The sequence below is a fragment of the Microtus pennsylvanicus genome, chromosome 18 (genome assembly GCF_037038515.1).
Source record: "Microtus pennsylvanicus isolate mMicPen1 chromosome 18, mMicPen1.hap1, whole genome shotgun sequence".
Classification (NCBI taxonomy): Eukaryota; Metazoa; Chordata; class Mammalia; order Rodentia; family Cricetidae; genus Microtus; species Microtus pennsylvanicus.
In genome coordinates, this window is record NC_134596.1 from 16,187,003 (window position 1) to 16,202,158 (window position 15,156).

The 15,156-nt window shown below is 45.2% G+C and overlaps 1 protein-coding gene across 1 annotated transcript; it reads left to right on the forward strand.

Annotated features, from left to right (window-relative positions):
- The first annotated feature begins 4,536 nt into the window (after positions 1-4,536).
- Selenos (selenoprotein S) lies at positions 4,537-13,787 on the forward strand. The gene is made up of 6 exons (XM_075952438.1): positions 4,537-4,677; positions 5,248-5,382; positions 6,796-6,902; positions 10,457-10,546; positions 10,703-10,781; positions 13,151-13,787. The coding sequence occupies exons 1-6, from the start codon at positions 4,602-4,604 to the stop codon at positions 13,228-13,230; spliced, it is 567 nt and encodes a 188-aa protein (XP_075808553.1). The 5' UTR covers positions 4,537-4,601; the 3' UTR covers positions 13,231-13,787.
- The last annotated feature ends 1,369 nt before the right edge of the window (positions 13,788-15,156 follow it).

Genomic DNA, 15,156 nt, shown 5'->3' on the forward strand with positions numbered 1-15,156 from the left:
CCCAGCAGTACTGCATTAGTACAGACCTAGCTTTTACAGGGGTGGTGGGGATTTGAACTCAGGCTTGCATAGCAAGCACTCTTAGCCACCAAACCATTTTCCCAGCCCCTGATTGGTTTTTCAAACTCCTATGGTAATTCCGGATGTGACAAGCATATTAAATAGTCTGGATGCTTTTCATCAATGGGTGACAACTAGCTGCTCTTGTAAAGAGATACAGTGAAACTGGCTTCCTAGGGGTCTGTGCCGGATTGGAGTCTGGTTTGCAGTATCCCACAGCCCTTCTGTTCATGCACTGGCCCCTGTTGCTCATAAGACAGATTGAAGTGCTTGCTTTTTAGGGCTGTGACTGGCTTTATGACAGTCATGCAAAGACTGTGCACCAAAGAAAAAACGTTTCTGTTTTCCATAGCTTCACTGAGTTCTCTTACTGGATGAGACTCCATCTTGGTCAACAATCCAAGTGTTGACAGTTGGTGTCCGGGGTAACTTAGAATTGCGCATTTTTAACTAAAGGTAACTTGAGTTTGGTACCCAGGCCTGGGCTACACTGTAGTCCTTGAGAATGATGGAGGCTGCTGAACATGCTCTGAGTTAGTCTGGACTGAGCAGAACTTTGAGTACTGGATAGTTTAGTGTTTGAGATAGGTGGGAAAAAGCACACCCAGCACACCATTACGTCCAGTACGCCAGTGTCCTGATCAAGGACTTTGCAAAGCTGGCCAGAGGCAAAGGAGGCTTCCTCTCTTCCATCTGTGTCTCAGGACCCAAATAATTGGTCAGGTTCACTTCAGCCCATGCTATTTTCCCTAGAACCCAACATTTTCAGTGAATAATTTTGTAGAGCATGAGTTTTGTTCAGGCTAATGTTGGGCGTGTTACAGCAGAAATTTGTGTCAACTGATAGTCACGCCACAGCTGCAAGAATGGGTCCATGGAACTGCATTAACATACTGACTTGAAATGGTGTCTCATAGCCCCGGCTAGCTTTCAGCTAGCCAGACAGCTGAAATTGACCTTGAACCTCTAGTCCTTACACCACCACCTCCCAACAGCTGAGATCGCGAGTGTTCACCACACCTGACCTTGAATGTTACTGCTTTAGCATTTGAATGTAATTGGTAAATGTCTTGGCTTTAAGGTTTAATATGATCAATAACAGTTGATTAATGATTAATCTGAAGCTTGATCCCTGGATCTACAACTGGTCTCCATACATATCCCACGTATATATACAAGCACACACAGGAGCAGGAGTGGGAAAGATGACTCAGTGACTTAGAGGGCTTGATGTTCTCAAAGAGAACCTAGATTTGGTTCTCAGTACCAACACTGCAGTTCACCACCTTCTGAACAGCTCCAGGGAATCCAACACCTTCTGGCCTCCATGGGCACTGCAGGTGTATGGTGTACTTACATGCATGCAAAAACACTTATTCAAGTGCCCACAGAGGGCCTAGAGAAATGGCTCAGAGGTTAAGAGCACTGGCTGGTCTTTCAGAGGATCAGGGTTCAATTCCCAGCACCCCTATGGCAACTTACACCTGTCTGTATCTCCAGTTCCAGGGGATCTGACACAGACATGCATACATGCATGTAAAACACCAATGCACATAAAATTAAAATAAATTATTTAAAAAAAATAAAAAAAGAGTAGCCGGGCAGTGTTTGCGCATGCCTTTAATCCCAGCACTCGGGAGGCAGAGGCAGGAGGATCTCTGTGAGTTCGAGGCCAACCTGGTCTACAAGAGCTAGTTCCAGGACAGGCTCAAAAGATACAGAGAAACCCTGTCTTGAAAAAACAAACAAATATGCGCATAATATATTTTATTCATTTTCTCTCTCTCTCTCTCTCTCTCTCTCTCTCATACACACACACACACCACTACTCTGCCCTTGGGATTATCTCCCACTTCCCAACTAGCCACCCCTTTTCTATGCGCTGGACTTAGTGAGTTAGGGTTGCTTACGGGAGCACAGGCACCCTACCAATGGCTGCATCACCGAAGCAATGTTTCTTACTCCTCCATCAACTAGCAGTAGTAAAGTCCTGGGGGGTCAGGTGGGCCTGAATTAGCACCTCCCCCTCTCAGTGGTAGGGTGTTGAGCCCAGTCTTGTGCAGATCTTGTGACATCTGTAATCAGCTAGAGCAGCTGGCTTTCTATGCCTACTTCTCCTCAGAAAACTAACCTACTCAGGACTGATAACATTTCTGCTTAGTTGCCATCAACCAAAGCAATCCACCTAGCTAAATACAGTGGCTGCGGAGATTCACCTAAGCTGAAAGCCGTGGCTGTAAGAAGTATATGCAAGGATATGGTTCTAAGAAGTGACAGAGTAGGCATTTAGTCTATATAACCAACAGTGACCTTGTGGTTGCTATTCACCTTTGTCCTGTTTCTGCAAGTAACACCTGAACTTCTCAAGTGCCTGACCGGAGTGAGTGGGGCCCTAGATGACAAGCACTTGATGAAAGGGTTAAACATAACACAGCTGAGACGTAGGAGCAGTTTCATAGAAACTGGAATAAAAGCCTAAAATCTATGCACTCAATTCAAAATGCTTTCCATTTTAGTGGATTATTATACTGTGCACATCTAAGTGCATGCTTGGTGCCCAAGAGTAAACAAAGCGACTTTGTATATATGTTTTATTTATGTGGCTTTGTTGTTTTTGAGAAGGGCTAACTATGTAGCTAGCCCTGGCCAAAGTGGAACTCATAGATATCCACCTGCCTCTGTCTCCCGTGGTTTTGAGGCAGTCTCTCATTGCCCAGTGTGACCTTCCTGTGACACCAAAGATGACCTTAGATTCCTGATCCTCTTCCCTCTTCCTTACAAACATTGGGATTAGAAGCATTTGCCACCATAGTCAGTGGACGCAGGGCAGAGCTTAAAACCCAGGGTTTGGTCATGCTAGACAAGGAAGTACTTGACTTAAGTGAGATACATCCCTTGTCCTACTTTGTATATTTTTAATGCATTATCTCTATGAATTGCTAATTTCTGTTTTATATTGCAAAATTAAAGTGGAAAAGATTCCTTGTTATTGGCATTGTGTAAAAGAATTGATTTTATTGGGACATTTTCATATATGTGTATTATGTACTTTGATCATACCCACCCCACCTTTTTGCTTGTTTCTCTTTATAGCCCTGGCTGTCCTGGAACTCACTCCATAAAACGGCTGGCCTCAAACTCAGGAATGAGTGCTGGGGTTAAAGGTGTGCATCACTAATGCCTGGCATTTTGTTGGTGGTGGTTTTGTCCCCCACTCCCTTTTAAAGAAACTAAATGTTACTACTTATTTCATCATCATGATAACAGATGTTACCGGACTGGATAAACAGGCAAATTAAGCAACCTCCTCCCTCTTAACCAGATGTTTCTCTTGGCATTTGTATGACGAAGCCTAAGTAAGTGAGAAATCACCTTAAACTAAGAGTAATGGTTCAAACTGGGGGTGTTGCTCAGAAGTAGAGCGTAGGGAGCCCAATGATCAGTACCCCAAATTTTTAAACAGAGGCATCATTTTTTTTACCACTAAGAGGAAAACATTGCGAATATAAAACAAATTCAGCAAATTGATGGCTATTGTCACAGCCTTAACTAATAATAATATCCAGTCATCAATTTTCTGATTTGTAAAGTCCATTTTCAAGGTGGCTGGCTGAAAAGTGAAGCAATTTCACGCTTTTCTCTCCCACGTTCCATGAACAGTCCTTCAGTAGGAAAACCTGCTTTAGTTTACTACTGTAGTAGGCTACTCGACAGGCTGATTTTACGAAGCAATGGCATTTTGGAGATTCAAAGTCCACAAAACACGGCAACTTCGGTCAGGGTCCTTTGACTGTGTCACATCACGGCGGAATGCATATAAATCTGGCTTCCTTTCTCCTGGAGAACTCCATACTGACTTCATATGACCCTGCAAAGGTCCCGCCTTTATACACCACGGATAGAATTGTTTCCTTCTTAATCCCGTTAATCTAAGACTTTGGAAACGATTCCATCAGTTCCATTTCAAATCATAGCAGTCTCCTTTATTGCTTTCCTAATATGTTGCTGGGACGCATTACAAAACTGTGGTAATGTGTCACATAGTAAGATTCTAAACATGTTGGAGTCATTAATACATTAATCCTTCCCTTGGCACTGTGGTTCCTTAGAAATTTGGGTCAGTGGAGTATTAGGTCGCTTTCCTCATGCTTGTAGAGGGGACCTAAGCTGCAACTCTCACTGGCCCTGTGACAAGGGCGGGATGCAAATCTCATCCCTACGAGGCTCCAAATCCCTTGCTCCTCGCTGTCCAATCAGTATCAAGTACAAGGTCTGTAGGAAATCAGTGTAAAATCATTTATCCACTTCCACAGCTTCTAAATGCCGCCGCAGTTCCTCCCCAAAAGTCAAACGCGCTTCCGCCTGGGCGTCCCCAAGCCCCGCCCTCCAGCCACACCCCATCTGTGATTGGTCGAGCGTCGAGACGAGTCGAGCCACGATAGGTCAGAACCGCCGCGGCCGTGAGCGCCACGTGTACAAAGGGTCGAACCGGAAGCCCCGAACCGAGAAGAGCGCTGGGCCTGTCGTTGGCGGCGGAGGCCATGGAGCTCCCCGAGGAAACTCTGTCCGCGCGGCCGGCGCTGGAGACCGAGGGCCTGAGATTCCTGCACGTTACAGGTGAAGGGCGGCTGGGCGTGCGGCAGGCGCCGCCATGCTCGGTGGGTCGGCCTCCAGGAGGCCTGGCGTTAACTCCGCGGGCAGGCCGGGAAGGCGGGCTGGGCCCGAGCGCAGCTTCCCCGAAGTCAGCCCGCTCTGGGCGGGCGCTCGCTGACTTGGTTCGCTGGGGTCCTTCTAACACCTTCCTTTTGCAGTGACTGGAGTCTCCGGCCGGCGTTTTGCTCTACGCAACCCTAACCCACTGCTGTCTCCTTTACAAAGCGTAACTCCGGGAGTCCGGGTGGCCTTTTGCTGTCCTGAATTGGATAGACACATCCCCCTAGTCCTTCAGAGCCCCGCTGCTGTGCCCTGCACCCTCCAGACTACTCCGGAATGCCCTGGTGATTGAGAAGTTTCTGTACCCAGCCTTTCCGGAATCCTTCCATTCCTGGCCCAGATAGTAACTATTTTAGGAGTCCGTTTTCTCAGCTAGATGCGAAGGTTCTGAAGGCAGGAGCTATGCTTTGTCTTTGCTGAATATTATTGAAAAATGGCATTCTCCGTTTTTTGAACGTGCTGTCTTTTTTTCAGTGGGCTCCGTGCTGGCCAGCTACGGCTGGTACATCCTCTTCAGCTGCATCCTTCTCTACATTGTCATCCAGAAACTCGCAGTCCGACTGAGGGCGTGGAGGCAGAGGCAGCTGGACCAGGCTGAGGCTGTTCTGGGTTAGTGTCCTGTGATAGAAATGAAGGCGCCTGTAGCTTACTTTCATGGGTGGCAGCAGTTTATGCCTTTTAGTGTGGGTTTTTGAAAGATTTTTATTGAGATGCAAACATTTCCTAGTGGCGTGTAGCATACTCAGTGCACATCTTGTTTAGTAAGAGGAGCAAAATGAAAACTTAACCCTTTCCTTGTGCTCTAGCTACATCCTTTGATTTATTGTGAGTGACCAGACACTCGGCATTAGGATTTTGCATGCACTTCATTTTGATTTTTTCCCAGACCTCATCGAGCCTGATTTCTGCCGGACAGTGGTGGCGCACGCCTTTAATCCCAGCACTTGGGAGGCAGAGGCAGGCGGATCTCTGTGAGTTCCAGGCCATCCTGGTCTACAAGAGCTAGTTCCAGGACAGGCTCCAAAGCTACAGAGAAACCGTCTCAAAAAACAAAAACAAAACAAAAAACCTGATTTCCAGTTCTCATTTGGTTGTTTAAGAAAAACCTCAAAGCGCAGCCATTCTACCTAGAAGCTACCTCTGTGGCTGTGCCCAAAAGAAATGTTAAGTATTTTATGTTGCAGTATAACTAAAATACAGATCACCATGCATCTGAATTACCATGGTACTGAGACTGGGGTGGAAAGCCTTGATTTACAGCGAGGCAAAAATGTAAACTAAGATTGGGTATGGGGCACACACCTCTAGTCCCAGCACTCAGGAGGCAGAGGCTGGCAGATCTGTATGAATTTGAGGTCAGCCCAGTCTACATGGAGAGTTCTAGGTCAGCCAGGACTACATAGTAAGTAAGACTCTATCTCAAAAAAAAAAAAAAAAAAGTAAACTGGGGTTGGAGCTGGGACTCAGCTGGTGGAGTGCTTGAGTAGCATACACAAGGCCTGGGGTTTAGTCTTCAGCACCAAATAAAAGTGGGCATGGTGGCCAGCTTTCGTTGTCCCGCACTGGGAGGTGGAGGGTCAGGAGTTTAAGGTCACTCAGTGCCACATAGTGAGTTGGAGACCGGTTGAGGTTACATTAGACCCTATCTCAACCAGAAGTTAAGTTAAAGCTGGGGGACATCCATATTCAGTTCATAATGCTAATTGAAAGGACTTGGTTTTTGTTGGAAGAGGATCTTACACCTCTTCTCATAGACCTGGGCTAGTCCAGTGATAGATGGAGATGCAGAGGCCTTGGGCTTTGCTTTCTGGACCTCTGGTCAACCTAGAGATGGGGCGCGAGTGAGATGTGTGGTGTATATGTGGTACAGTCGAGTCTCGCTCCGCGGCCATCACAGCACTTAGTGCTCCTCTCTGAGTGTGCAAGGATGTATTTCGTGGTGATTTTCTGACGTCTGAATCTCTATATTTCTAGGCTATTTTATATGGAGTCATACCTCATTGTTTTTTCTTGCTGTTTTAGAACCTGATGTTGTTGTTAAGCGACAGGAGGCTTTAGCAGCTGCCCGTTTAAGAATGCAGGAAGATCTAAATGCCCAAGTTGAAAAACATAAGGAAAAACTAAGACAGGTATGAACTGGGTTGACTTAATAATTGTGTTGGGTTTTTTTCTTTTCTTTGTTTTTTTTCAGGGCCTTGAGCATGCTAGGCAAGGTCTCTATTGCCTATCCATACCTCTACTGAACTGTTCAAGGCTTAGTGCTAATGGTCAGAAAAATATTTGCTGTTATTTGCAAACATAGAGCAGAGTCATGTCTCGTTAAGTTCCAGCTGCATTTCGTAGTCTACTAGGTCAGCACTGGCCATAGAGAGGAAATGCTGGCTAGGAATAGGTTTGTTAATTCATTGCTACCGTGGACAGTGTGGGTGAGTGAGTGCATGTCTTTTGGGTGGATAGCAAGAATTAATTTCGTTTAGTTTACTGTGGGTCAGCATGCTTGCTTTGTACAGTTTTGAACTGTCAAGGGAGAAATACTCTTGAAGAAAGGTACATCTTTTGTTTCTGTCTTGCCTTCTAGTGTTTTCTTAACAGTATTACTCCACAAGATTGTGTGCTTGGGTCACATTGCTGCCATAGCCCGTGTAGATACCTGTCTACCTCCCAAGTGCTGGGATTCCAAGCTCCATATTTGTTTGAAACTGGGTATTGCATATGACTTAGTTTAGGGATGGTCAGGCACACAGCTGTGCGTTTCAGGAGAGCAAGAAAATGCAGCATAAGGCTTAGATAAGGATTGTGTTGGTGGAAGTGTGGACTAAAAGATTGGAATTTTGAGTTTTTTTGTTTTTTTGTTTTTTGATTTTTGAGACAGGGTTTCTCCGTAGCTTTTTGGTTCCTGTCCTGGAACTAGCTCTTGTAGACCAGGCTGGTCTCGAACTCACAGAGATCCACCTGCCTCTGCCTCCCGCGTGCTGGGATTAAAGGCGTGCGCCACCACCGCCCGGCTCTTTTTTTTTTTTTTTTTAAGTCATGGATTTTCATGGGAGGAAAGGTGGAAAGTGAGGGGAAGGAGGAACCAGGGATTGCTCTGAGCAGCCAGGGGAGTTGCACTGGTCCTCATGGGAGTAAGACTGCTGTATTAGGTACTTCCACTGCTATGCTGGAATGACAAGCAGCTGAGGAGAAAGGGTTTATTTTGGTGTCCAGTCCCTGGGGGAGGACACAGTCTGTCATGGCAACAGGAACATGAGGCCAGCCTGGCCGTCAGGAAGCAGACAGGGCAGGGAATGGAGCCAGGCTATAAAACCTCAAAGTACCTCCAAGAACATACTTCCTCCAACAAGGCTGCCCCTCCTAAAGGTTCCATGACATTCGCAAACATTGCTGCCAGCTGGAGACCACGTGTTCAGATACTAGTGCCTATGGGTGACATTTATCATTCAGATGTCATTTGTACACTAGCATTGAGCTAATCTGTCATTGTCATTTCCTGTCCTATCCAGAAGCTTTCAGCGCCTCTCACATGTCCCACAAAAAGAGCCCAGCTGTGAGGCGCCAGAGAATTTGATCTCAGAATTATCAGCCTCAGTTGTGTCACTGGGCTTCCAGAGACATGTGCCTTTCTGCCACATCAGCAGCTCCTCTCGTTTCTGCATGGCCATCCTTTCGGGTCTGCTCTGCCCAGCTTGACTGGGACCCAGAAGGAAAGAACATAATAAGATATAAATGCATACCCGCCTTCCTGAGGCATTTAGTCTACTAGCAGCCTTCAGTTGATATAAGCTAGTTGCCAGTCTTACCCTTAGTCACCAGCCTGACTTTAAAATTGGGAATTAGAAACCTGTGTGTGGTATAGAAGTTTAATCTGTGGAAATTACATCTCCACTGTTCTTGCTTCTTACCCACTGCCTAAATAGCCCATATAATGTTAAATTTATTTAGGTGTTTTGTTTGTTTGTTTTTTTGAGACAGAGTTTCTCTGTGTAGCATTGGAACCTGTCCTGGAACTCTTGTTGACCAGGCTGGCCTCAAACTCACAGAGATCCGCCTGCCTCTACTTCCCGAGTGCTGGGATTAAAGGTGTGTACCACCACTGCCCGGCTAATTTAGGTATTTTTACAGATGTAGTTTATCCAGTATTTTATGAGCACACTGTATGGGTCCCTTTGAATAGAAATGGAAATCGTATGTGCATGTTTTTTCAAATGCCCATATCTGCCTGGCTTATGGTTAGTTTAGATCTCTCATAGGTAATGCTAGAATTTATCTGCTAAACATTGATTCTGGATGTTTATTATTTGTGTGTTGAGTCAACCATGTACATGCCGTGGTGTACACTGGGAGACCAAAGGACAACTTACAGGAGTCAGTCTCTTATTCCATGAGTTCTGGAGCTCAAATAGGTCATAAGCTTGTTTGCTCGTTCAGTAAACACTTTTGCCTGCTGAGCCATCTTGCTGCACCCCACCCCCCCATTTTGTTTTTTGTTTTGTTATGATGGATTAGACTTTTTTCTTTTTTAAAGGCATAGGGTCTCATGGAACCCTGCCTGCCTAGACTAGATGTCTGCCTCTGCATCCCTAGAGCTGGGGATTCTGGGATTACAGGCATGCATCACCATGCCCCACTCACTTAGACATTCTTGAAGTAGCTAAAAGTATTGAGTAACCTGTAGGTTAAGAGGTTCTTTCTGAACTAACTTGTATTTACAAGTGATGGTCGCTTGAAGAGTGTGTGCCATGGAGAAATTTGCAGAACATGTGCTTTTATCGTGTGTTCTTATGACATCACAATTTAATTAGGACCAGAATAGATTGCTTTGGGTTTGAATTCTTTTGGAAATGAGAGATTGCATACCCCTGACATGCATGTCCACTGCAATGCTTGGTTGCTTGAAAAAAAAATGGCTACTGTCCATGGAACAGGAAGCAGAAGCAAATACCATGTGTGCTGGATCAATACCTACCACAGGCTTCTTGGGCAGCCATTGCTCAGTGTGGTTTTCTGCAAGGATTCATTTCCCTTATGTTTCCATAGTATTTAACTTTCTAATGCACTTGGCAATCTGTTGTCCTATGACCCAGTGCCTGAGGCACAGCCAGGTAATGGTAAAACAGGCCTGCCAGCCACACACACCCATTACAACAGGTCATTTCTTCTGCATTGCCAAAATGGGCTGACATAATGGAATCATTGTTTCTTTTTCCACACTTTTAAAAACTCTATGTACTTTTATTTTATGTGCATTGGTGTTTTGCCTGCATGTATGTGTGAGGATGCAGATCCTCTGGAACTGGAGTTACAGACAGTTGTGAGCTGCCTTGTGGATGCTGGGTCCTTTAGAAGAGAAGTCAGTGCTCTTAACTGCTTAGCCATCTTTCCAGCCCCTTTCATACATTTTAAAACATTTAAATAAGGGTTTTATGAGATAGGGTCTCTCTGTGTTTGCCAGGCTGGTTTCAAACTTAAGTTTTCTCATCTTCCTGAACACCAGGGTTAGAGGTGTATACCATTATGCCAAGCCTGCACAGCAGCTTTTTTTTTTTTTAAATAAAATGAAAGTGAGACATGTTTGGAGAGATGTTTAAATTAAGACTTCTCAAATAAGCATTTTTCCCTGAGACTAGTAGGAGCTTATGAGTGCTTCCTCTCTGTGTTCTTTGTGTGTGTGATTCTTTCTTAGCTTGAAGAAGAGAAGAGGAGACAGAAGATTGAAATGTGGGACAGCATGCAAGAAGGCAGAAGTTACCGAAGAAACACAGGAAGGCCTCAGGTAACTAGAGTTGACGGCAATTAGCTGTGTAGAATGCCGGGGCTTGGATTGGGTCTGTGGTTTTGTAAATTAAACCCAGACCATGGCATATTGAACTATACCCCCCTATCCCCAAGTACAATTTATTGATTCTTAAATTTGTATATGTTCAAACAGGAAGAAGATGGTCCTGGGCCTTCTACTTCATCTGTCACCCCCAAAGGAAAATCTAACAAAAAGCCTTTGCGGGGAGGTGGTAAGAACCTGGCAATGTGAAGCATTTAGAAGTTTTAACACTTACAAGATATATTGTCTTTTTGTGTGTACTTTCTGTGTATGTGTGGTGTGTGTGCACTTCAGTCTGCCAGTGCACATGCCCATGCTTGTACAGAGGACAGTAGGTTCTATCAGTTCCACCTTATTCCCTGAGACAAGACCTCTCCCTCATCCCATTAGTTGGTTTGGCAGCAGGGAAGCCTCAGCAGTCCTGTCTCTAAGCCGAAGCACTGCGCTTACAAGTGTGTGTGCTGCCATGCCTGGGTTTGTGCATGGGTGCTAGGGGTTTGCACACAGATCCTTGTGCTTGCTCAGCCCTTTTTCCCACTGAGCCATCTTCCTGGCTCTATATTTTCCTTTTAAAAGTTAAGATTCTCCAGCTGAGCATGGAATGTATGCTTGTAACCCTGGTACTTGGGCAGCTGAAGCAGGATTGTCCAAGTGGAGGCCAGCCTAGGCTACATAGTAAGGAAACAGTCTCTTAGTTTCTACGCCCCCAGTTTAGGGCTGTAGAGATAAGGGAAGCAGATACAGAGTGCCTGTGGCTCCTCACTGAGCAATTAAGATGATGGTGCTGGGAAATGTGAGCCAGGATGAGAACAGTCTGTCCCTACAGAGCTGTGTCTGGCAGACACTGTCTTATCTTGCTGCAGTGCTGCCCTCTTTCCTATGAGTAACTTTCTCCAGATAGAAATATGTCCACTCAGCTTTTCCTGTATATTATATGACGCCATAGCAGCACGTCTTCATCTTGTCCCTGAGGGATTTTCCATATCTTGGGAAGGTGGGACAGACAAATGCAGGAATTAGCAATATTTTGAGATTCAGGCTGAGTTTGCAGCAATGGAACAATTTATTATGTACCTCCCCTCCTCCCCTCCAGAGCTAATTGCTTTCATCCTGGCCTAACCAACACACATCAGTTTGCACATGGCCTGTTGTGCTGTCCAGCAGTCCTGAGCTGGGGCCAACCTAAGCAACCTGGCTTAGCAAATGAGGAAACTAAAACTTAGGGCAAGATTTCATGGTAAGCAAGGAGCAGAACCAGCCCACATAAGACTGACTGTGGAGCCTGGGGCAAGGACCCAGTTATCGTATTGGCTGTAAGGATCCGATGTGGGAGGGAGAGATGGAAAAAGGATGTAGGTGACACATTTCTGACTACTAGAAGTGGAAGGCTCCATTCTGGTTATTTGGTTTGGTTTTTGTTTGTTTTTGAAACAAGGTCTTAGACCTAGGCTGGCTTCCAGCTCAATGTGCAGCCAAGGATGACCTGGACCTCTTGATCCTCTTGCTTCTTCCTCCCAAGGACTAAGATCACAGGCCTGGACCATCACAAAATGTTCTGCTTTGCTTTTGTTTTGTTTTTGAGACAATGTCTCAAACTATAGCCTAGGCTGTTTTGGAAATCACAGTGTAGCCAAGGCTGGCCTTATGCAACCTCCTGAGTGGAACTACAGTTGTGAGCACCCACATGTGGCCACTTTAATTGTCTTCTAAGTCCATTTTCCGCAGCTTTAATAGCCTTTATTTGGATGTGTGCTTTCTTTTCAGTACTGTAATTAGTGTAGGGTAAATGTCCAAGCCCATTTCTGTGTTTGAAAATCTACCAAAGCCTTCCAGTCCCTGAGCATGAAATCCCACCAATCCCTGGGCTCGAGCCAAGCTCAAGCAGGACTGAAATCTCACCAACCCCTACTTTGGAAAACTCCTCCCCCAAGAAACCCTGTTTAAGCCTGCCTCCTGCCCAGTCCCCTGCTGCTTCTCACCTGAGCAGAGGTAGCCAACTTCTTGTGTCTCTCCCAATAAATCTCTTATGTGAGGTTTGTTGTGTGGTGTGACTTTGTGGTATTCCTTGGCTCCCGACTGCCAAAGATGCCTTTCCCCTCAGAGATGCAACAGTTCTAAAGAGGAAAACATTTCCATCAGCTCTGTAACACTTCTGCTAGGGAAACCTTCCCCCTCGGGGCTGCAACACTTCCTTTGGGGAAACCTTCCTCTTAGAGTTAACACGGGCATTGGGGATTTCCCCTCAGAGCTGCAACACTTGTATTAAGGAAAATTTCCTCTCAGAGCAGAGCTGTAACGCTTAAAATTGGAGGCTTCATATAATTAAATCAGGCTATCTTGGGTAATTTCTGACTAACATTTTGCATGCCTCTCAAGTACTGGTATTAAAGGCTGCACCACAACTATCACTACCTTATTTTTAATATTAGGCTAAAGTCCCTTGGATGGAATCTTTATCTTTGCAGTGATTTACATGCTAGATTTGTGGTTAGAGTTTTAATATAGAATATTCCCTGATCTCCAGCCATCAAAATGGTTCTGTTTCCTTTTCACTTCCAGGTTATAACCCTCTGACTGGTGAAGGGGGTGGAACCTGCTCCTGGAGACCCGGACGCAGGGGCCCATCATCTGGTGGATGAAGCTAAGACTCTTGTTAGTGTCACTTGACATTAGCAAGATGGACCCTTAACCCTCAACTCAATTGCCTTACGCACACTTTCACAGTGACTAGCCAAGAAGAGGCGGGGCTTATTTCCATTCTTAACTACCTGTATTTTAAGGGCTTTTGGTCAGTATGAGAAGAGACATTGCCATTAGGTCACACTCATAGAGACGAGACAGCCATTAATTTCATGGCTACTTGCTAGTTGGTAGGTTGAAGGCCTCTTGCTATTTAGCAGACTTTGTGGAGGAGGCCCAGTGGTGATCTTTTGGGGGTAGAAGTCCTTTCTAATAGGACAGTCTCTGTGACAGAATGCGTTGAATGATGTCCTCCTTATAAATGGTGAGCCCACCAGTGAGGATGACTGAAGTACAGTTGACGGGGTTTGCTTCTGTATGTTTATCTTTATGAACAGAACTTTGTAAAACAGAAAAAGTTAAATACTTGAAAAGTAACATTTTTAGCATCTTTATTAAACTCAAGGAAATTTCCTTGTGAGCTTGACTTTGTCAGACATTAAATAGCTTTTTGTCATCCAGTCTCCAATTATTTTGCTTACTTCTCATGGCTAGTGGCAGATGATAGTCTCGGTGATTGTAAAGTTGACAGACTCCTTGAGTTTTAGTTGTTACATTGGTAGGATAAACAAATAGCACAGCAGGCTATGGTGGTGTGTGCCTGCCTGCACCCACACACTGGGGCCTGAGAGTAACTGCAAATGTGAGGCCAACCTTAGCTATGCAGTGAGTTCCAGGCCCATCAGAGCTATATAGTGAGACTCTGCCTAAGGGAACACAGTACTCTGTAATAGACTGGTAAGACATGTTTAAAAGGAGAACAGAAAAGCATGGTACTTGTCTGTAAACACTTCAGACACCACAGGATTGCCAGACTGGCCTGAGCAGCAAAACCCTACCTCTCCACACATCAACCCAACAACAGAGTCTTGCTTGAGCTCCCAGTACTTCCTTTATGCATATGACTCATTTGTCCATGAGAGGACCTGCTGGGGATTTTCTGTAAGACTCTGATGATTACATATGTATGTATGTGTCACAATTTGATTGGTTTTTTTTTTAAGATAGGTTCTCTATTTGTAGACCTGGGTATCCTGGAACTCACTTTGTAGACCAGGCTGACCATGACCTCAGAAATCCGACAGCCTGCCGGGCGATGGTGGCGCACGCCTTTAATCCCAGCACTCGGGAGGCAGAGGCAGGCGGATCTCTGTGAGTTCGAGACCAGCCTGGTCTACAAGAGCTAGTTCCAGGACAGGCTCCAAACCCACAGAGAAACCCTGTCTTGAAAAAAAAAAACAAAAAACAAACAAGAACAACAACAAAAAAGAAATCCGACAGCCTCCCCCTTCCTGAGTGTTGAGCCCAGCTATATAGTCTTTGATTTTTATATTATTCAACACTTGTTTTGAATAGCAAAACTATTCTTAACTCGGACCAGTTTGGGCTTACATGGTAGATGTTGGACACTCTTGGCATAGAATCGGTCATGGAAAGTAAAAAAAAGAATTAAACTAGAATGGCCCACTTGGCTAGATGGTAGGCCACACAAGGAAACAGTCTTTGTAGGACTTTGTTGGGGAGCTTGGTCTGGCAGTACTCATGTGCTCACGGCACTTGGGATACAGTCAGGGGGATTTCTAGTCCAAGGACAGGCTGGGCAATGTGGAGGCTAAGAAATCTTGAGGAAGGCTTGAGAGAAGAGTTGGGATGGGTGTAGCACTGGAATTAGAAACACATAGCTAATTGACTTGGAGTCTAGAGGGACTGAGTTGTGTAAGTGGCTTTCAACTAAGCAGTAGTGTTGATTTGTAGTAGAAACTAAATAGACAAAAAGGTCCTAGAAGGCTGTGGTTTTGGGTACTAGTAGGTGTTCCTGGCAGGTT

Bases quoted from the DNA above. Each gene is read 5' to 3' on its own strand.
- Selenos (XM_075952438.1), top strand. From the start codon at position 4,602: ATGGAGCTCCCCGAGGAAACTCTGTCCGCGCGGCCGGCGCTGGAGACC. The intron at 4,678-5,247 runs GTGAAGGGCGGC...TCTTTTTTTCAG, and splicing joins GAGATTCCTGCACGTTACAG to TGGGCTCCGTGCTGGCCAGC. The intron at 6,903-10,456 runs GTATGAACTGGG...ATTCTTTCTTAG, and splicing joins ATAAGGAAAAACTAAGACAG to CTTGAAGAAGAGAAGAGGAG.